General features: G+C 41.4%; 1 protein-coding gene and 1 long non-coding RNA gene across 6 annotated transcripts; one reads left to right on the forward strand and one right to left on the reverse strand.

The window, feature by feature from the left end:
- The first annotated feature begins 5542 nt into the window (after positions 1-5542).
- Positions 5543-10053, forward strand: LOC118241274 (uncharacterized). Its single transcript, XR_014124197.1, has 4 exons — positions 5543-5670; positions 5796-6661; positions 6927-7205; positions 9919-10053. It is a non-coding gene; the product is annotated as an uncharacterized LOC118241274 (long non-coding RNA).
- Positions 6539-17599, reverse strand: wt1b (WT1 transcription factor b). Of its 5 annotated transcripts, none has more exons than XM_035525791.2 (9): positions 16929-17599; positions 15261-15374; positions 14165-14255; positions 11967-12047; positions 9927-10035; positions 8706-8853; positions 7130-7219; positions 6837-6920; positions 6539-6677 (listed from the first exon to the last, which is right to left on the reverse strand). In XM_035525791.2, the coding sequence occupies exons 1-9, from the start codon at positions 17281-17283 to the stop codon at positions 6556-6558; spliced, it is 1194 nt and encodes a 397-aa protein (XP_035381684.1). In that variant the 5' UTR covers positions 17284-17599; the 3' UTR covers positions 6539-6555. The 5 variants fall into 5 exon arrangements, with proteins under 5 accessions (XP_035381684.1, XP_035381686.1, XP_035381683.1 ...); XM_035525790.2 differs by having other exon boundaries at positions 6542-6677; positions 6828-6920; positions 15261-15371; XM_035525789.2 differs by having other exon boundaries at positions 6542-6677; positions 6828-6920.
- Between the last annotated feature and the right edge of the window lie 5774 nt (positions 17600-23373).

Consider the following 23373-nt stretch of genomic DNA (forward strand, 5'->3'; position numbering starts at 1 on the left):
TAGCGATACCAGGGAGTCCATCATTACAAAATCCAGAACAGGATTTTGGGTTTGAGATTCAGCAGGGCATGACGTTTTTTGTTTCATATATATTCGTGGCCAAAATTTAGTCTGAAATTTTGGTTTTCACAAATTTTACTGCCTCAGTTTTTTGGTTTTTTTTAATCCTTTTGTCAGATGTTTATATGGTAGAGTGAAGTACAACTATAAGCATTTCATAAGTTGTTGTTTTGTTTTTTTTTTACTTTTTATTTAGAAATACATCCAGTTTAAGCAAAGTCTCAATATTTACAGTGTTGACCCTTCGTTAAGACTTCTGCAATTTGCCTTGGCATGCTAGATATCAGCTTCTGGGCAAAATGTTGACTGATGGCAACCCATTCTTGCCTAAACAGTGCTTGGAGTTGATCACAGTTTCTGTGTTTTTGTTTGTCCACCCTCTTTTTGAGAGGTTATCACAGGTTTGCAATGGGATTGAGATCTGGGGAGTTCCTGGCCATGGACCCAAAATATCAGTGTTTTGTTCACAGAGCCACTTGATTATCATTTTTGCCTTATGACATGGTGCTCCATCATGCTGGGAAAAAAAGCATTGTTCATCACCAAATTGCTCCTGGATTGTTGGCATAAGTTGCTCTTGGAAGATGTTTTGATACCATTCCTTATTCATGATGGTGTTTTTAGACAGAATTTTGAGCAAACCCACTCCTTTGTATGAGAAGCAACCCCACACACGAATGGTCTCAGGATGTCTCACTGTTGGCATCCTCATGGTAGCACACCTTTTCTTCTCTGGACAATCATTTGTCTAGCTGTCCCAAACAGTCTGAATGGGGCTTCATCAGAGAAAATAACTGTGCCCCAGTCCTCTGCAGTCCAATCCCTATACTTTCTGCAGAATGTCTCTCCAAGAAAAACATCCAGGACAGAGAAGTGGCTTCTTTGCTGCCTTTTTTAACACCAAGCCATCCTCCACAAGCCTTCGCCTTACTCTGCATGCAGCTGCACTCCCACCTGCCTTCTGCCATTCCTGAACAAGCTCTGCACTGGTGGTGGCCCGAGCCCGTAGCTGCATCCTCTTTAGGAGACGATCCTGGAACTTTACTGACTTTCTCGTTCAATACCGAAGCTTTGAAGTTTGTGTCACTTTTCCAACACTTGATGATTTGATACAGTGTACCGGAGCTTGTATTGAGTCACTTACCCTCACATGACTATGAAATTTGAAGCTTCGAAAACAACAATGAACCACCGGAAATGGGCGGGAATGATTCAAAATTTTGGCGTTATCCCATATCTAATTGACTATTTAAGGGACAGTAAAATGCTGAGCGCCTTTTCTGTGGCAGAGAGTCATTTAAAAATGGAAACTTTTTTTATTTTCTTTCTTAATAAAGAAAGACACGAAGTTCTACAGCAGTCCCACTTATTAATAGAGAATGTAACGCTGTCTGAAGAGAGCTGTTGTAGCACGTATTCACTTGTACAGAGTGTAGTTTAGCGAGTTCCAATTAGGCTGAGGAGCTTGAAAACTAACGTAGATCGGAGAGAGGCAGATCGGGCTATCATATATTACCAAAATAGAGGTGAATGCTGCTGGGCAAGTTGAGCATAACCGAGACATGCGTGTGTCTGGTCCAAATACAGTTCGACTTAGCAAAACCACAGGAATGGCAGAGATTGATTTGACGATTTGAACATTTTTGCCAGACGAGAAATCTGTACGCATTTACTGAAGATAATCAAGTCAACTCTCATTTACAGAATGGGGGATGAAGCAACGTGCGTAAGAGATGGTTTTAACTCGTTCTTTGTTGTGAAGAAGATAGTAATCTATGAACCAGCCAGATTTAATATGAGGAAATGGGGACAATGAAAGTGTAGATTCCTTTACGACCGCTTTATATGCATTTGCTGAGCACTGCAAATGTTGGCTGTTACATGACGAGCTGATAAGATACAGGCTATTTGTTGAATTAGCCAATACATCTTTGTCTGAGTGTTTGCAACAAGATTTGTCTCTTGAGAAAGCCGTCAATATGGCTAGGCTGTCAGAGGAAGTGAAAAGCCGAGAGAGCAGTTTGGGCTATGAACCGGCTTCGGTGTGGATAGTGTGCAAGAGCAGTGCAGCACCCAAACAAGGCAAACCTGCGAAACCAAGTCAAGCAGAGGAAAGCCCATGAGTAATCCGTGCTACACGTGGAAAATCTATTTCATATCCAAAATATGTGTCCAGCTAACGATGAGATCTGTCCGCGGTGTGGAAAAAAACGTAATTTTCAGCGTCTATGCGCTAAAGCCAAAGCAGTACACAAGATCCAGTAAGAGGACAGCATATTCCTAAGATGAGCCAGTGTTTACCCATGGATGGTGGACATTTTAGTGTTAGGCACAAATGTCACATTTAAAACAGACACCGGTGCAGATGTGACCGCTATCTTAGAGGAAGTATTCACAGACATTTTCTCTCACTCTCTGAAACCACTTCTGAAGGACAGCTCTGGGGGCAGGACGCTAGCCCTTAGATACACTGGGTATTACTAGTGTTGTGACGCAAAAAGGGAACATGGAGGCAACACATGATGTGTACATCATTAAAAACCTGCAGATGGCTCTACTTTGTAGAGCAATTACATGTTTAGAGCTTGTGGCACGACTTGATAGCATCACTCTTGAGATCCTAAAGAGAAAATACCCGAAGATATGCAGTGGATTAGGAACCATCCGTAATCCTTATGCCATTAAGATAAAACCTGATGTGCAGGCCTACCCCTTAAAGACACAGAGACAGAATCACTTTATTCCACCAAGTATGTGTATAGACATACAAGGAATTTGGTGAGTGCCCACATGTATGATAGAACCTACTAAAAACAACTAGACAGCACATATACTACAACATTATTTGACTATGATAGAAAAAAAGGAAACATTTAAATAAAACAGGATATAGAATAAGGAATAAGTAAATCATAAAAATAAAAAGTTGCAAAAATGAAGGCTGTCTGCACATGTGAGATGTGTATGTTAACATGTATATCAGAAAAATAATACAGAGTAGTATGAACATTGAATACTAATGTGTTGTGCAAAATGAGCATTATGCCACAGGGGGAGATGGATTTATAAGTTCAGTTTAAAAGTGCAGAATGTCCACTGTGGTTGGTGAGTGCTACAGCTCTGGGGAAAAAAAGCTGTTAGCATGTCTAGTAGTGCTGACTCTGATAGCCCTGAGTCTTCTACCAGAGGGCAGTAGCTGAAAAAGTTGATGTCCAGGATGAGAAGTGTCAGCAATTATTTTGCTGGCTCGTTTCATCACCTTGCTGGTGTAAATGCTCTGAAGTGGTGGCAGGCTACATCCAATGATCTTCTCCGCTATCCTGATTATGCACTGGAGTTTGGCTCGTTCCTGTGAGGTGAACGAACCAAACCAGATTATAGATGATATAAGGACGGACTCGATGATCACTGTGTAGAACAGGATCATCAGACTCTGCGGCAGGTTGAATTTCTTTAACTGTCTTAGAAAGTACATTCTTTGCTGTGATTTCTTAGTGATGGAGACTATGTTCTCCTCCCACTTCAGATCCCTGGATATGGTAGTGTCCAGGAATTTGAATGACTGCACAGTGGAAACCACAGAGGACGGGTAGGATGGGGGGGGGGGTGACATCTAAAGTCAATCACCATCTCCACTGTCTTTTCTGTGTTCAGCAGCAGATGGTTGCTGCTGCACCACGAAACCAGATGTTCAACTTCCTTTCTATAGGCAGACTCATCTCCGCTGGTTATAAGACCCACCACAGTAGTGTCATCTGCAAACTTCAGGATTTTCACGGCTGGTTCGTCAGAAACACAGTCGTTGGTATACAGACTAAAAAGGAGAGGTGAAAGCACACAACCTTGTAGTACTCCTATACCTAGGGTCCGAGGATCTGATGTGTGCTTCCCTAGTTGCATCTGCTGTCTCCTGTCAGTCAGGAAGTCCATGATCCACCGGCAGATGGAATCTGGCACCAACAGCTGGGACAGTTTAACCTACAGCAACTCTGGCACTACAGTGTTGAACGCCAAGCTGAAGTCCACAAACAGAACTCTAGCGTTGGTTCTAGGGCTGTTGAGGTGGTGTAGTATGAAGTGCAGGGCCAAACTGATGTATCGTCGACAGACCTGTTTGCTCTGTATGCGAACTGCAGGGGATCGAGCAGAGGGTTTGTAATAATCTTCAGGTGGGTTAGGACCAGATGTTCAAAAACCTTTATGAATACAGAGGTCAGTGCTACTGGCCTGTAGTCCTTTAATCCAGTAAAATTCCCTTATCATGTAAACATAAGGTGAAGGAAAAAATTCAGCATGGCAATTATAAGTAGGGTGGAAGAACCAACTGATTGGTGTTCTGGAATGGTGGTAGAGCCAAAAAACAATGGAACAGTTTGCATATGTGGTGGCTGGGTTTGAGTCAGACTGTGCAATGATGCAGGATTTGCATCCAGGAAAAGAAACATGCAATGGAACCTCTTCTGCCGACTGAGTATCCAGAGCGTTCTTTGCAGAAATTAGGAACAAATTTATTCAAGCTTAAAAGCCAGAATTAACTTCTTGTGGTGAATTATTACTTGAGATATGTGGAAATGACTCACCTTACTTGCGCAAGATGCTCTGTTATCATAGTTTACTTGAAGTCAAGGTTTTCCTGACACAGTATCCCACAGACATTCATTACTGCCAGTGGAACACAATTTTCAGGTCTTTGCAAACTTTGCTGAAGAAAATCTCCTGAAGAAAGTTTCTGATCCATACATGGCATTATTGGCATACACTTTTACACAGTGGATGTAGTCCTGCCCATCTTCTCATGGAATAAAATTTGTGGATTACTGTCAACGCTTCCTGGATTGTTGTGTCCATCCCTTCCTGACAATGGTGCTGTCCATTCTAAGGAAGGGTGTAAGAGGACGTCAGCTGCACAGACCTTTCATATGTACCACAGAGTCCGAAACCTGAGTCAACTGCATCCTGAAAGTGAAGTTTGGATTACAGACACTAATGTAACAGGAACTGTTCAGAAACAGTACACCACTCCACGGTTGTATCTGGTGAATACACCCCATGATATGGTATGACAGAACCGTCATCACCTCATTCCCTTGGCCCCCTGAGGAGGGTAGAGAGGGTTGGCTAGAGCAACCTCAGGAGCCTGCTTCACCTTCATCACCTACATCTTCAGAGTGTATACCAAAAATTGGGGAAATGTTGATGCAGCACACAGGGCTCAAAACTAGATCTTGGTGAGCTGTAGTGAGGCTAAACAGATTGGAAAAACAAGAGGAAAGAAAAGTGTTAAATATTCTTTCTATGGTAGCACTGAAGGAAAGGAGAATTTTGACTGTTAAGAAGGTTTGGAAAATAAAACGGGTTCTTATTCAAAATGGCAGATGTGGGATAATCTGTATCAGTCTGGTGTCGCATCTGTGTAAGGACAGCAGGGGGAGCTCTAAATAACGGTATCAGAGGGGAAGAAAAAGTACTGTGGCGGTGTGTGCTGAACATCATAAAGTCAGTCAAGAAGTTCTGCAGCAGCCTCGAAGTCACTTATTAATAGAGAATGCAACAACTCCCACCTGTTCATGAGCTCCTTCCTTCTTTGAAATTGCATACGGTAACGTCAAGGTAATGACATGTTCCGCCCCTTCTCTTAATGTTAGCGTAGCACAGAGCTTCGGCATATCAAGCCACAAAAAAAATTAAATACACAAAAATACTTATGTAGTTTGTCTATATTATCTCATTTCCAGTCAAATTTAGACTGAACAACCAATCTGAAAATTCCCACGGCCGACCGTCGACGGCGATTCAGCATGCACAATTGGCTGAAACAGGACCAACTAGAGCCAACGGTGCGGGACACACTGCACTAAGTGCAGGCAACGATCAGTCACCGACGCTGTCCGACGGCCAGTTGTCGGCTGAACGTGTCCCTAGCAGAGGTATGTACTGATTTGGTAGTTTTTGACAGCATTATACTGGCCACTAGTGTGCTTTATGTGAATTGCAAGTTTTCTGAAACATTTCCTGTCTACTGACATCTACGGAACAATTACTGTATGTTCTTGTAAGCAAAACATATACGCAATTTTAATACAAAAATGGACTATTAAGGACTAACATACAGTATATACAAAGAAAAATAACATCCTTTTTACATAACATTTTGGAAGCCTTATTATATATATATATATATATATATATATATATATATATATATATATATATATGTGTGTGTGTGTGTGTGTGTGTGTGTGTGTGTGTGTGTGTGTGTGTGTGTGTGTGAGTCACATGATTGAAGGGAACCAGTACATTTTCAAGAGATGGATTACATGTACTGCTGATATGCACAGTACTAAAAGAAAGAAAATTAGGTGCATATATGCTGGTTGTTTACAACTTGAGATGATCCAAAATATTCCTTTTATTATCTCCTACTCTGGCTATGAACCATTACTTTATTATTCTGTACTGCTTGTAAATTCCAGAACAACAAATGAATGACTTAGTTCAGAAAGTCGACTGCAGTTTGGTAACGTTCCTCTGGTGCATGCCGTGGTGTCTGACCAGCTCATCTGAACGGGCGAACTTCTTGTGACAGGTTGGCCAGCGACAGGTAAAAGGCTTCTCACCTAGAGAGTAAGAGAGAAAGAAAACAGGAGCATAACGCTTTTTAAAAAAAGGCTTGTTTTTGCAAGAGAATATTTGCATTTATGCTAACTGATTGTTCTGCTGAACCTAGAGACCTGGAGAAGGATAAGACAAAAAGGGGTTTTACGCACTTGTTTTACCTGTATGAGTCCGGGTATGGGTCTTAAGGTGGTCTGAGCGCGAGAACTTTCTCTGACACGTCTCGCACTGAAAGGGTTTCACTCCTGCAGGATGATAAAAAAAGGCCAGGATATGGACGCAGCAGGAAAGTGAGGTATGGGCGCAACCCTGCCGTCCACAACAGGAGGGACCCCACGTAAGGAGCGTATCACAGCACTGAACAAGGCAAGGTGGTGAGTGCATAGCGGATGGGAATGTTCTAGAGAGGAGCAGGGTGAAGAGGTGAGAGGGAGAAGGCAGAACAGGGTCCAACCTGTGTGTCTGCGCTGATGTCTCTTAAGCTGGTCTGATCTGGAGAACCTACGGCCACAGTCAGTGAAGTCACACTGGTAAGGCTTCTCCCCTGAGCATGCAGACAGTCACACACACACACACACACACACACAAAACCAAGTCTATTGCATTTCAAAGCCACCATTTACATTCTCAAAGCTGTGGGAAGTGCAGAGTAGGTGGATGAATGCTTCTGGGTTTAACACAGGACTTCCACATGGGGGCACCATTTCATTTTTAACTCAGGCTGGAATCTCACTCAAAAGGCCTTGTCACAATCAATATTTACTTGTATCTGTTTCTTATTTATATCCTAATTCCTAAAAGGTTTGATATTACACACAACAAGGTAAGACCACATAGTGCAAAAGTGTAACATACTACATAGCCAACCATTACAACTTCACTAATTATTACATAATTCCAATTCCAGAGTCTGAATAATTCCCCAAACAAAAGAAGACAAATGGAATGTTAGATGAAGAGTTTGGGAGGCACAATGCTCTTGGAGCAAGCCAGCAGACATGACATCTTTAATTTGTTGCACTGTAGTTTATTATAAAACTATTATTTATATAAATATGAATTATTATTCATAATGTCCATTGGCATTTTATTGATGTACTTTATGTATGCATGGCACTGAGCAGGTTGTGACAGTGATGAACTAGCTCAGAGAAACCTAGTGGAAAAAGCCCCAGGCTTATGGATTTCTCCATAATTTGAATGAATCATATTAAGCAGCATTGAATAATGTTGCTGACTTTCTTGTACATAAACATCTTGGGAGTGGCTCTAAGTAACTGGATGTGAGGCGGCTTAGTGACATCACCATAGCTACTGTAATGATTTTGGTAACCATCTGTTTTTTCTGTTTTTGTGTGCGTCTGCATACATATCCCTGTATATTCACTACGTTGTTGTGTAACACTTACCAGATTCAGAATGTCATGTGCAGTAAAGAAATATTTCTGAGATCTTAAGTCACAGATTTGTCACAAGAAATATTTTTACTTGTATGTTTGTCATCGGACAAGGAATTGTTTTGATAACCATGCTGACATATGAAACACCACCCATGGAAATGCTCTTGTTATCAAAGATTATTATTAAATATTACTATTGTACATATCTCCAAAGAGTAAGTGCAGTGTAGAGATATTCAAGATTGTGGTGAAGTAAAAAAGGTTTCCAGAGAAACATGGCATTTCAGACAGAGATCTCACACACACACACACACACACACACACACACACACACACACACACACACACACACACACACACACACGCCTCTTATATATATTACTGGATTATTGAGTAATCCTTTCACTTATGTACTGATTATAATTTTAATCACATCTGGAATCTGTAATAATCTTGGTATATAATGATCTTGGGTCCTTATTGAATTCTTATGCAAAGAAATGTTTCGCTCATGCCACAGATTACTCATATGGGGCTCAGTGATGTGTGTTCAGTAGCGGTGATGGTGGGCACTTTTAGAGAGGGCAAGTCTAGGAGCCAGCCGAGCACTGGTAGGGAACTGTCTCTCACCTGTGTGTTTCCTGCCATGCATCTGCAGGTGGGACAGTTTGAAGTATCTTTTGCTGCAGCCAGGGTAAGAACACATGAATGGACGTTTCTCGTTGGGCTCCGTTGACCTCACTATGGGGGGAGCAATGCTCGGCATTCGACATACATCCTGATGGGCAAGGTAGAAAAGGAGAGATCAAACCAAAAGTTGAATTCCCCGTTAAGACTGCATACTGTTCATATGCAATGTGAAATACTGCCCTCAAATTTATCTGATTAAGGTTTACTACAGCTATCAACATCTATAACATGTTGCTGAAGTGTTTACTTTTGACTTTTGAGGCTAAATTTTTGTTAATGTTCTGGTTTAAGATTCTCTGTAACACTCTTAGCCATAAGCCTGTTCAACATCAATTCAGCTCCTAAAAGCCAGAAGAGTACAGCAGAATAGGGGAGAAGAACAGAAAAAGGTTATAAAGTATGTTCACAGAAACATACACACATGCGCGCGCACACACACACACACACACCTATCAGTTCTCAAGGGAATTTTTGTTTTTTCAGATGCTGAAAGATGTTCATTGAGTCTGAATGATTTATTTGCACTGGCCAAGGCAATGCATAAAAGCCTGATCCTTAGTTCTAATGGAGTCACCGAAAGGCGCTCTCTGACAGAGGCTGTTCTCCACACATCTGCTACTTTGGCAGGCTTTAATACACTGTGGCTGTATTCAGCTAAGGCTTTTCTCTCCTGCAGGACAGCAGGACCGAGCCAGGCAGTAACGGACCGCTGGTCAGGTCCGGTTAATCAAACACTAGCCGCCGCTCTACAGTGCACACTTGAGAAGAGCACTCTGAGCTCGTCGTCCTGACCTTGGCCTTGACGGTGTTTGGCAGAATCTCTGCTAAAGCTGAAAGGCTGGGTGGGAGACGAGCATGCAGCCTTTATCTGAACCTGGATGTGCATGCATGCGTGTGTGAGTGTGAGTGTGTGTGTGTGTGAGGGTGCATATGTGTTCTTGCATATGTGTGTGTTTGTTTGCAGGCAACCACGTGAATTCATCAGAGCATGCTATGTATGTGCGTGCGTGTTTGTGTGTGAGTTGAGTGTATGTGTGTTCATGCTTGTGTGTTTGCTCGCAGGCACCCACGTGAATTCCTCAGAGCGTGTGTGTGTTTGTGTGTGTGTGTGTGTGTGTGTGTGTGTGTGTGTGTGTGTGTGTGTGTTTTGCAGGCACCCACCTGAATTCCTCGGAGCATGCCGTGTGTGTGTATGTGGTACTGGGCACTGCAGCTGTAGACTAAAGGAGGGGCAGCTGCTGAAGTCTCATTCTCAAACCCTGCAGTAGGACTGGACAAGACCAACAGAGCATACACAGATCTGTTTACTTCTTACTCTCGAAGTACACCACATGAGAACTCTTTAAGAACGCATTCAGTATGCAGTGGTGTAGACTGTAATGGTCAGAATAATGAAGTAGAAATATAGTTTCTGCCTGGAGACATTTTATTATAACTATATATAATAATTATTATATTACACAATAATTATAATATTTTTATCCTTCTGTCTGTTTTCTTTTTATAGATGATTTTTTTTAAGTGAACACATAATAAATACCTACCATGTATCGTTGTATCTTTCCAATGCTAAGAAATCACTAACTCCACAATTCAGTTACTAATACAAATTATCTTTAAATTAAAAAAAAAAGGAAAGGAAAGGCGTTTTCTGAAAACGAAATGAACTGATTGTAGTAACTGAAACCATATAAATAATCGCAATCCCCTCGGGTAATGTGCTTGGAGACGTGCGCGGTATGGAGCGTACCAACCCCCCCCCCCCGGTCTGCGAGTTTAGACAACTTGAACGGTTGAGGGCACTGAGGAAAGTTCAGGGTCGGGCTCAGAGTGGGCGCGTGGGCGGCAAGTGATTAACAGCTGAGTTCCATAAAGCGCTCTTTGTCCTGTCAACTTAACCTCTCAGGCGGTGCAGTCAGCTAGCGCTAGCGCAGTCATCGCTCCATCTAGGCATCCGTGCTGCCAGCTGGCAAGCAAACACCTCGTCGCTCATGGCAACAGGGGGTCAAGGCCCTGGCAGCCATGACGATTATCTGGACAAGCGTAAGTATTCTGCCTTGCATTGCCTACCGCCCATCTAAAAAGAATATTTCCCTAGTGCTAATGCACTTACACACGTAACCCTCCCATACAGCTGTAGGCACCTACTCTCTCTCTCTCTCTCTCTCTCTCTCTCTCTCTCTCTCTCTCTCAATAACACACACTGCATTCCATCAGTGCCCTTCCACCGCACCTAGAATTAGATGGAATTAGATACTTTATCTTAACTGAACTGGTTGACTGGGCAAAACCCTGACCCCCATTTACCAGAGTGTAAATTTAAGTGTGATCTTTCACTACCTTTTTTTTCTGGAAGAATGTAGACAGGAACTCTTCTAAAACACACTCTCTTTAAACTAGGATACTGGACCATAAGTGGTGATAAAAAAGTTATACTGGTTAAAATCTTGTTCCCTGTGTTTTGGTCCACCACATCTTGTGGCATCCCTTACACATACAGTTAGGGAGACAGTCTCTCTATCTGAATCTTTTTCTCTGTCTCAGCACAGAGGTCACAGGCAGTGGACTATAAATGTAACATGTCAGAGGAAGCACACCACACTCAGGGCATAGGGGGAACAGGAAGGGCGCACACTTCCTGCCTTCCCAACACTGGTCATTCACATTCTCTTTGTCACTGGGCAGAATTTCAATCATGCATGTTGATCCTACGTTACAAGAAGAAACTTTTACACTCCTTTTTCTAAAAATGAGCACTTTTAAAGCCTTACACAAACAGATCCTTTCCTGACCCTTGCTAATTTTCCTCCTACTCTACTCTTCCTCCAGAAGATTTTAAAGTTGCTTTTTAAAGGTGCTATTATGCCTAATCTCTTCCCAGTGCTAGGCATAGCCATGCAGCTGTGTGCACATGAGAAGCGGAGGCCGGCTCTTTGATGATAACCCAGAGGAGAGGCTATCTGTCAGAGACAGTCTATCAGCCACCACAGAAGACGCCCTCTCAGGCCAGGTCAGAGGGAGATCAGACTACGTGTACTGCTTCCTGCCCAGACAATACCTCCAAACAGACCCAAATATACTATCCAAATACTTACATGTGGGGGATTAAAAAATGCAGAGGCCTGACAAACAATAGCACTGGAGGAAATGGTAAAGGGATGTGAGAAGGGTCATTATGGGCTCTAAGTAGAAGGGTCATACCTCTTGATAGTAGAAGTCAGAGAGCTGACAGGATTCCAGGCTACACATTCCAGCTGGGATGTCATTTGATACAAATTATCACTGCCAGAGGAAGGCAAACAAAACCGCATTTTACTATAGTTTTAAAACACTTTCTCATACAGAAAAGTAGACCGGAGCAAATTGTTTTGCATGCAAAAGCAAGAGGAAAAAAGAATATGGAGAGTGGGTAATAAAACATGGGTGAATGAGACAATGTTTTTGTGACCACCAGCAATAATGATGATGGTTGTCATAAGTATTTCAGTCACTACTTTAATTAGCAGACAGTACTAAAAATGGGTCTCTGAATCATCTGATCACTACAGGCAACCGTTTTTATGAGAAACGGGTGCTTGTTTCTACACAGTCACATGCCTACAGTGTGCGCAGGCAGCGAAGCACTCTCACACGCCCTCAAAAAGGACGCCCAAGCTCCGGTGCTGTGGAGATGCACAGTGCCTGGTACAGTGTTGGAATCCTGTGATGTCATAGTACCCCTGGAGTGATGACAGCAGGGAGGGGTTGAAGAGGGTCTGAATTACTCAGCATGCAGCATCTAATCTCTGCTGGAGAAGGTCAGGCTGGTTTCTGTGCTAATCAAATGGGTACTTTTATCAGTGCAAAATGAGTAGGTTTTTGTTTTTTTCACACACTTCTGTTTTGTCAGTCAAATGGACTGACCACAAATGCTATGAGTCGTATCCGTTTATCCTTTGCCCACTTATCTGGGGAGATGTTTGTTTTACAGGAACCTATGATTTGAGACTACAAAACCTCATCTTACTGTATTAGTAACCATTGGCCCTGATGGGTAAAGGCATCTACGCATATAAGACTGACAGAAATATATGTCACGGTAATATTAGTCAAACTGGTGATATTTCAGAGTGGGCTGTGGATGAAATGTTAATGTTTTACCAGTGTTTTCTTATCTCAAAAGAATTTTACGGATAGGGTGTAAGAGCAATTCCATTATGCCGGTATTTAGAAATTCTGTGGACATTTTTCCCAGGAGAGCGCACACTTCCCATCCTTCAGCTACTCTCAAGGTTACTGAGTGCAGAGGAAAACGAAGTGGAGTCTCCCCCTTAGCTCCTTTGGAACACTGCTGTTTGGTTGCAGAGAAGTTCAGGCTCCAGAGGGCATTGGCTAAACATACTGCAGTACCAGGTTCTGTAAAGAGGGTATGTGTGTGTGTGTGTGTGTGTGGTTGTGTGTATGTGTGTGTGTGTGTGCGTGCATGTGTGTGTGCGTGCATGTGGGGGGGGAGTGCTGAAGAGACAGTCAACTCTTATCAACCCCAGTTCCGTTATTTTGGGTTCTTCACGATCTCCCCTTTTTGCAAACAACTTGAGAACACTATTTGAAGAATGCATCCTCATTGCTGTGCGGCTGGTGCAGAAAAATGCCAGTTATTTTTCTTTCTGTTTACTACCTCTGGCAGTCTGTCCTTTCTAATGTCTGCTCTAATTGGCTCTTCTCTTAGTGAGTCCTACCAACCTCTCATATTGGTTTGTTGCCTCTCCATACCAGCTTGTCATTTTACTCTCTCTTGCGCTACTCTCCCCTGACCCTGTTTTCTTTTGAACGCTCTGGAAAAGGCAGGGAAGAGGCACTTGGAGGACTATAGATCACGCTGAGCGTATTTTGGCCCACTGCGGACTACAGTGAAGTTCGTAACCTTTGCACAGACAGAATGGCTGTGTGCAGGCTGCAATTGTACAGATGTAGTATGCCATTGAGATCACTGTTATAGCAGTTATGCATGGGGTAATAGCGATTTTTTTTTTCTGTCTGGTCACCTAATCACTGCTCTATGCATCAAAAAATCTAATTTGCACAGGTTTACTCTTCACTCATGACAACAGTTGCCATCCATTGCACTGACATGCAAAATGTTACGTCATCAATTCACTGTAACTTCCTCATAGAAGTTGTATGTACATCATGCCCTAAGATTACAGTGCATTATAGATATTACTCCTATGGCACATTGCCTGTCCACTATCTGTTGTGCACAGTGGGTCTGTGAAAGTGCACACCATTAGACACCATTGCAAAATTTCAGCCCCTAGGATTTGTGTACTGTATAGTGAATAAATATTAAGGCTTTTAGACGGTGTCAAAGAAATGGCCCCTTCCAAATACAAATCTTCAGGAAAAGTGAGGCGCTCTACCTATTGTAGGTGTTCCGGAGGAGCAGAGTCTGGCTGTCTGTGGGGGCTTGGCAACCGTAGACAGGAGGAGGAGCTTGGTACTGTTGTTCAACTGCAAAAAAAAAAAAAGAATATCAAATGTATAAAAATACTTTTTGGTTACTACACACATTATTTTCCCTCTTCATTCAGTAGCACTGAATTGAGAAAAGAACATAGCAACTGCTCAGACCCATTTATTTAATCAGAGCCAACACCTACACTTATGAACCCTTTTACATGAATCACTCCAACATGGCTTCTCTTTGCACATAATAATTATCTCAACTATGATGAATGCTCTTTTAAATAGCCTTTAATAACTCACACTTCAGGACTAAAACTGACAGGTCTATTACCACATACACATACATGCATTTGGCCATTTCTCTGTGTATTTCCTCCCAGTTTGAATCAAACTAGAACCTGTCCTTGATGCATTCATACATGTAACAACCTTCTACACCTGATTTCCTGTTTACGTGTGAAAGTAAGCACGTCACAGCAGGACTAAAAGCTCATTGTGGAAGCAGCGGAGAGGGGAGCGTGGCCTTATCCTCACTCCGGTTATCCAAACAGCCCCGCACTCCCGGTATCCATAAAGCACTCCACATCTCAACGACAAGGCGCACTCCTTTAACGTCAGCAGCAGGAAAGGGCGGAGAATTAGTCCCCTGACACCATTAAACATTTCACTAAGCTTCCACACCATGGTCTCTTCTAGTTCTTCTACAGAGGAAAAGGGCTGATCGTTCACCTTAAAGGTGCCATGCAGTGGGCATAAAGAAGTAATTCACTCTTTGTTTCCATTGTCAGACATTGTTGTTGATAATGGTGCATCACTGTTCATGCAATTCGTCCTTCATAGATTTTTTTTTTTTTTGCCATTGATAATTGCCATTAACAATTAGCTATGTTTCCAGAAATAACAATACCAGGGACAGAAGAAAACTTTGCTTGGTAATTTTTGCAACTGCAACTAAAATGAGCATGAACACACAATCACTCAAATCATATAAAATCATATATAATCATCATAAATGAAAACACTGGCCATGCGGCGGGAGGGTTTCCTTACCCATGCTGGTCTGTGGGGACATGGCATCCTCTTGCTTGAATGGGTGGGAACAAGGGAAGGGAGGGGAGTGGTGAGCTGGAGTGTGGCCATAACTCGGAGCTCCATCCAGATCTGCTGTGGGAGAGGGATGGGGGTTATTCCCAGTGCCCAATGCCATCGTTTTACAATTAAGATTCCCAACATAAGTTGTAGATTTTATTCGCTTTTACACAACTGACCCCTAAAAAGAAAGTGACATTTCTCCCGTGCACTCAAAACAACAGCTTTAGATAATTAAAAAATCAAAATCCTAAAGCCACTACAGGGGCCAGTCGCTTGCATGATGAAGAGACATAAAAACACAAAGAGCTAGAAAGTATTGTCTGTTTTGTGAGCCTCTTTATTGGTTATTTTGTAATGGTCCACTTCCTATTGTGTAAGGATGGAATATTTGATTTTTCGGCCAACAAACCAAGAGTAGCTCCTGTCCAGTATGTAGTCTAAACTCATTCCTATTTTAAATTGAACAACCTAGCCACAAAATCCAGTGAAGGTGTTAAATCTAGTAATATGCCATTACTCCAAACACATGCATAGTCCATAATATCCTCTGTAATGTTAGCTTTTAAAATGGAAACCAATGTATATCACCCTGCAGGTAACTGATGCCTGAAACCAATAATATTTACTACATAAAAGTGTTTTTATGGCCTTTTGTAGAAAACAACAAAAAATATCCCAGATGTGGAGGTGGATATGAAATTGAAATATGGTTGTTAATCTTCTTATCTTCTATCTTCGTGGTGGAAAAGGAAACTACAAATCCTTTGGGACAACCACTGGGGACCAATAAGCCCACAACAATTTACTGGAAATCTTGTCATTTTGACTTTGTTTTTAATTTGAAAATCACAAATGAAATATTTGAGTACTAGTCAAGCAATATTAGAATGCTTGACAAATGCTTTGTGGAAGGTTTTGAATCTGGTCAGGGCTTGTAAGGAGGGAAGTCGAACCTAGACTTGATCCTGATAAGTTTTAAGGGAGCGAGTTGGTTTTCATCTTGATTCATATTAGCCATTCATTCTACATGATATATATACACAGATATATAAGCTCACAAGTGTGTGTGTGTCGAGGGGTCAGGAGAAAGAGAGAGCGTAAGAGAGAAAGTATAATTGAGTGAATCAATGAGCATGTGTTCTGTAGTCTATGAACTTCTATCTGAGGTTAAACAGCAGACAGGGATAGTAAACTGTGATTAAATGTCCTCAAATGTCACTGTAGTCAGAGAATCTAAAACTTATGCCTAGATAACTAAAATAATCATGGCATTTAAGTGCTGTAACACTAAAGGAAACCTAATTTCGCATTGTCAACAATCTATTACTTTTGTTTAATCTATGTAAAAAGAAGAAAATCCTTTTCAAAGCAATCATAAATTTGATATACTGAGTATCAGATTACAGCTTGCATATTAAAACTGACAAGAAGTCTAAATACAGTACCACTGATGTTCTAGAAGAAATGCCCTATACTTACACTTTTCTAGCATCTCTGAAGCCCAGGGAGATTTTAGCATTGCAACATCCCTCACTTCAAACATATGATACTTAGTATGTTGTAGCCTGACACTGACAGACACTGATTCCAGACAGATTGTAGGAGTGGACCAAGGACTGGACTTACACGGACTTCGAAGGCCTGGAGGATTGTCTGCGCAGGTGGACAGATAGGGTGCGCTGGGGAAGACTCGACCCTGGTTGCAGCCGCCTGTCCCAGTAAACTGGCCCGAGAAGTGCACAGTGAAGGCCCCGAAGCCACAGTGTGGGTCATCGAGGGGATCGGCCGCCGCCCAGCCCGGCTCCTGCTTGATGAAGGAGTGGGACGGCAGGGCTCCGTAGGGGGAGCCGGGATGGAAGTCCATAATGGGGCCCCACTGTGGAGCGCCACCACTGGCCCCCGGGAGAGCAGGCACGGGGGGCATCAGGGTGCTCAGGTCTCGCGTGTCCGACCCCATCAGCCCGCACGACTCTGCCAGCATTTAGGACAAGCCGTCTAAGAGTGCTAGCTGCAACCACAGCAGCAGACGGTGGCAAGAATCAACTTCTGCGCCACTCTAACAAAAGGAGACCGGACGACTCCTGAAGCCCGAAAATACACTCTACGGCAGTGCCCGTGCAAGAGGTTGGGGAGACCTGCTGGAGCAACGTGAAGGAGATGCAGTGGAAGCCAGTTTCTACATCGCCAAGACTTCAGAGCTGAAAAGGAGACCTGGTTCTTCTTGGGTAAGCTTGAGAAGCAGTGAGAGGGATGTGACTGCGAAGACTCAGTTAAGGGAGTGGATGGGGAGTGGTCGAGTGTGAGGTAGGAGTAGCATGTCTGGGGCTCGTCTGTGTATGTCGGATCTAAAACGACCCCACTGTGGCCCGGTGCAGGAGGAGGAGTTAGGGGAGAAATGATGAGCACTTCATTTGCTTTAGTCATCCCCCAGATAGCACTTTCTGGGTGCTGACTAATGTCATGAATGTGTAAATATAAGTGTGTGTGTTAATGTACATTTTGATGTTATGTTAAAATGTAACATATTAGAAGAAGCAGTATTAATTGTATTATTATGCTACATTATGTTCAAGTAGTCTAAGGATTGTATTATAGCTATTATTTGAGTGAAGTCTCAAGGAAATTGGTCTTGGCAAAAGGAAGCATAGGGTTAATTATTTTTATAATTAGTTGTGAAAATATATGCAGCATGCTTTGCATCTCTTAACGTTAGGTTCCTCTTTTTTCTCTTCTTGGTGGAACACTTTAATCATTCCTTTTTTCTTACACAGAGAAGTTGTGGATTTTGAGATTGAACTGTCAATGTACTGAAATAGCAAATAAAATGTTTTACACAATGTCCAAGTAACTGAAAAAGTAGTCTTCAAATGCAGCTATTTCAGATGGAAGATGTGCTCTCAAACCATACACTCAAAAGCACAATCTTTAAATATTAGGTAAAAGTGTTTTTTCTGGCCACTTCTGTTGTTATGGGTTATGTTTCTGGAGAGACCAGGCATCACCAAGCACGGCTGAAATTCTGTTGAACTAAACAGGGCTTGGTTTGGGAAGGAGGGTGTTTGGTAATGTCTGAGAAGTAATGATCAAGGAGCACAGAATGAAATATTACTAAATCCAGCAGGGGAAAAGAAAGTGGAATAGAAACTATTGCATCCACTTTTAGCCATTTTAAAAATATGCTACAGGTGTCTGGATATGCTTGACAAATGTAAGTAAATAAATAAATAGAGAATGCAATTACTTTCATAGAGTATGTAATTAATTTCATTACTGCTTACAAATAGCCTAAATTTAATTTTTAGTTTTGAGTATTATGTTTTAGTTTCAATTAACAGACAAGTCCTTTTTCTATAAAATGCTTCCAGACAGAATTTAAAAATAATTTTCCATGTCAAAAAGTGTCATATTCCTTAGCTTTACCTGCCAAAGTGTTCCCTGTCAGCACAATAGATTACCTGTTTTGCCAAACACAGGGATCTTACAAAAATGGTACTGAGCAGTAAAGCTATCACTGGCACTGGGGGAAATATATAAAGCCAGTATGAGTATCTACACATAGACAAAGCCAGAACATCTGTCAAAGTAACTGGGATTATGTGTCATTCTCTAGGTTATTTGCTTTAGCAAGCAAGAAATTTGGCACTGGCCCAACCTCACCTACCTGTTCTGGGAAACTTCTGGAAATAACCACAAGCACTGTTTTCCTCAGTCACAGCTGCAGTGGCCATGGGAAGAAGATCCATCATGTACAGTACAGTGTCTTGAGATGCAGTAGGTTACCAACTGATGACATCACTAAAAAGATTTCATCTCAGTATGTAATGTATATCATTAATACATCAATGAAAAGTCTAATTAAAGATAAAAAAAATTTCATTTGTTAAAGTATCACTTCAAGAGTTTTAGGTATAGCTTCAGGTGTTTTAGTGATAGGTTGAGTGACTAATATGTGTTTATAGTAGAAGGGTATGCAGTAAAAACAATCTTCCAATTCTCAGGAAAATCATGTTTTTCCAGAATAACATTTTACAAGCAATACATCATCATTACTATTGAATCTAGATACATGATTGCATCGGCCTTCAATTTTATAAGGAACATCTCACATGGAGCTTCTCTCTGAACCAGGACAAATGCCAGGACAGAGAGTGGGCCTGAGCTCACATTTCACAATTAGACTGAGGTTGGTGACTTGACTTCTACCTCTGCTTCTCTGTCTGTGGACATCTGGAAGCCAAGTCTGAGAACTTCAAGCCAGGATGCTACTGACCCAGGGTTCAACTCCACGAGGTCTTAGAAGAGGGGGATGGTAATGTCAGAAAGAGTCCAAAAAGCTGAGTCTTTGCTCATTGCATCATCTGGCTTATAACAGCAGAACAAGAGGGGGAATTCCTTACTCTGGAAAAGCTCTGACTAGTTGCATGTCGTGTATTGTGTGCCAACATTGTTAACTAGGGTGCAACTTCAACTTCCAGTCAGTTTAACAGTTTTTTATTCCTTTGCATGAGGTGAGGTTTGCAACACCGAAAGAAGAGCAACACTACCTGACAGTCTTTACTGTGTATGTGTGTCTCTTCTATTAGCACTGTGGAGCAGGGTCACACAGAGGACATCTTAAACTAGAGTCCTTCAAATCCCCATTTCTAACTCAGTAACAGGAGCGAAAAGGCATGCAGGCCATCCCTGAGGAACGCAGAGAAACTCCATGTACACAGCTCTAAATAACACTGTGCTAAAATAATGGCTCCCCATACAACCATTAAAGTCAATAAGCCACACTGGACTCTTCTCCCTGTAAAACTGCCTTCAGCAGAAATACTGTTTCGTTAAATGCTGGGTATATTAAGTTGAGTGCAGTTATATATGGAAGAGGGTAGTATAGATTGTGTATATTCCCTCAAATTTATTTTGCATAGTGATTTTTACAACATGTGCTGTTAAAAAACAGGTCTACAGAAATCATACATACAGTGAATTCAGGTCCAGGCCCATAATGAGCAAGCCAAGTCAACGGTCTCAAAGCAAAACTCCCTAACACACAGTTTTCTGACAAAGACATGTGAATTGTAAACGTGTTTATATATGACATACAGCATGATTGTGTCTGGACTGTGATCTCCGTGCAAACTATTTCAAAGTACACTCCATTCCAGGGAGACATACACTTTTTAAAATAAAGCAGTTGAAAAGAATCACATCTCTGTTCTTCTGATGATACCACTATAAACACATGCACAGATGAATGGCAAGTTGAGGTCAGAGAACTGATAACATGCCGTCTTCCCATCATTTCATTCCACACTTCAAAAAGCACTGGGTATCAAAGGAAAGATAAAGCATAGCTAGGAATATCCAAGGAGGAAAAACATATTTCTTTTGTTGGGTGAGACACTCCAGTTGTCTTGGCTGGCCTTCAAACTTTAAATCACTCCTCGTGTGTAATAATACTTCTTCACACACACACACAAACAAAATACACAGTGCAATTACTACTACAGAGTTTTTACAAATGCCATTTCCTCTTACTCTAAGAAATGGTTAAGGACTAGAAAACAGCCTTGTCTCAGAGGAGTAGGGTGTCTGAATTTTTGACAACAGATCAGCAAAGGTGATATCAAATCTTATATGCTGCAGACAAAAGTCAAATAATGTCAATGTTGAATGGATCATTACAGAAAATGAGTGCAAGTTAGTAGTGAAGCACACTAGTTGCTCCATTTCCAGGTATCAGAAAATTATACTCTTTAGACAATATGCACACAGATTATTTCTAGCACTAATTAATGGCATATTTGGAGAAAAAATATCTTGATTCTTCTTTAACATTTTTAAGCATGACAGCAATCAAGACACAAGACAAGATTAAGGGTCAGTTTCTCCAGCCCAGATGAAGATTAAACCGAGACTAAAATTAATTTCTAATCATGATTTACAATTCGGGCTGCAATTTAGCCCAAGAGTAGGGTTAGTCCATGTCCAGAAAACCAGCCTTAAATGTATGCATGCAAATATCTGGTCATTTAGATCTGAAAAAGGTGTTCTAAAAGGAAAACAAGTGTTCTAAAAGGAAATTCCATACTTGAGGCTTTGGATTCTAATACTAATGTTGCTTTGCTTTTTAAATCAAACAGTTATGTGACACTAATGTGTAATTAATGTAATCCAATGGTACTAAAAAAAATTGGATACACTTCAGACAGAATATTTTGCAGAATTCTAGTATTTGGACAAATGCCTACTATGTTTGGAATTTCATTATAATAGGTTCCTACTGTATAAGTCTACTTTAAGTCATAAGTGGGTTCTCTTTGCTTTTCTGTGATTCATGGAGAAAGTTACATTATTAGGTTGGCTGATGCTAGCCAGGACCAACCTGTGTCATGAAACTCCTCACAGATAAAATCACTGTTACATTTCCACGGCAACAGATGAGAGGACTCAAAAGAATGGCACCACAAATCACAAACGCCTTTCCCATGACAGAATCTTGAAAATGTTTTTCTCGAGTTCTCACTCAGCCATCCCTCCTTAATGTGGGATACACAGGCTGCCTGCAGTAAAATGTTACATTTTACATTTAATTTTACATTTTGGCATTTAGCAGATGCTCTTATCCAGAGTGACTTACAAAAATGCTTTGTCATCTACTCAAAGAATGTATCCTGGCCAGTACAGTAGATTAGAGTTCCCATTACCATTGAATTACAATACTGCTGAAATTACAAGAATCAATGCTGATACCTAGAACTGCAAAATAAGCATAAGTTCTATATCAGGCAACAATAAGTATAATGCCAAACAATACATGCTAGTAGTTTCAGTTACTCAACAGTAACTGCAAGGGACTCTGCTGCTCAGAAAGCCAGTAGAAGTTCATTCCACAAACTGGGACCATCTAGCCTTGATATTTGTCTTCCATGGGACTTGAAGTATGCTATTTCATGCTGAGCCATACTTGAGGTTTGAAGTACTCAAGGTACAGATTGAGTTTTGACCGTTGTCATCATTTAAGGAGGGGCTGGTCCATTTTTTCTTTGTAGGTGAGCATCAGGGTTTTCTAATCTGATGCAGGCAGCTAGTGGAAGCCAGTAAACGGAACACAGAAGTGGAGTGACATGTTATGAACTTCAGAAGATTTTAGTTCAAAACTTAAAGTCTATTCACTCTGGAATTTCTTTTGATTAGATGTTGTTACAACAAAGCCAGACTTAATGTAATGGTGTCAGATGGTGTCTGTCTGTCTATGTGTGTGTGTGTGTGTGTGTGTGTGTGTGTGTGTGTGTGTGTGTGTGTGTGTGTGTGTGTGTGTGTGTGTGTGTGTGTGTGTGTGTGTGTGTGATCTTGTCCTTGTGGTTTTTCTTCCATGTGAAATTAATAGCTTGTCTCAGTGCGGTAAGCAGCTATCTGTCTTTAGGAACAGGTGGACATGAGTCAGTCCACTAAGTGGTCAAAAGGTTAAAGTTCAGCTAAGCTACAGTAAAGTTTTCTCACCCTGCCCACTGAACTGGTTGAGGGCAGACAGATCTTATAAAACAGCATTTTTCTCTTTTGTTTTATGTTATCACAGGTTTTCCTTCAAGAAACATTTTGCTTGAAGGCTTTTGTATCCCAATGTACAGCTAGCTTCATTAATTGTTGTGTCACCTTTCTACTGGCTGTTATGGATCAGCTGACTGTTACTTTATTTAATTCTGCATGATGACACTTTAGGATAATTATATTTTCATCAGCCTTATTATTATTTATTGTCTGACAACTTTGTGTCCTGGTAAGATATGTTATAATGTCCTGCTTTCTTACATTTACCTGAAACTTTTATCAAAAGCAACTTACAGTTATGAATGAGTACAGCTTGAGCATTAAGGGTCTTGCTCAGAGGCCCAACAGTGGCAGGGCTTGAACCAGCAATGTTTCAATTATAAGGGAAGTAACTTAACCACTGAGTTACCACTGCCCTTTCTTTTATTGCTTTGCATGCTACTGTGGCAAAACAATTAATGAAGAACTCTGTGTGTCTGTCTCACTCTCTATCTTTAAATCAACACTAATTTCCTGGCATTTGTTCCAAATA

This window comes from Electrophorus electricus, chromosome 6 (assembly GCF_041902795.1).
Source record: "Electrophorus electricus isolate QZ-2024a chromosome 6, ASM4190279v1, whole genome shotgun sequence".
Taxonomy (NCBI): Eukaryota; Metazoa; Chordata; class Actinopteri; order Gymnotiformes; family Gymnotidae; genus Electrophorus; species Electrophorus electricus.

Coding starts and splice junctions, on each gene's coding strand:
- wt1b (XM_035525789.2), bottom strand. CDS start 17,283: ATGCTGGCAGAGTCGTGCGGGCTGATGGGGTCGGACACGCGAGACCTG. Junction 10,036..11,966: donor CTGACTTCTACTATCAAGAG/GTATGACCCTTC, acceptor GGTCTTGTCCAG/TCCTACTGCAGGGTTTGAGA. Junction 7,220..8,705: donor GCATGGCAGGAAACACACAG/GTGAGAGACAGT, acceptor CTGCATGCTCAG/GGGAGAAGCCTTACCAGTGT.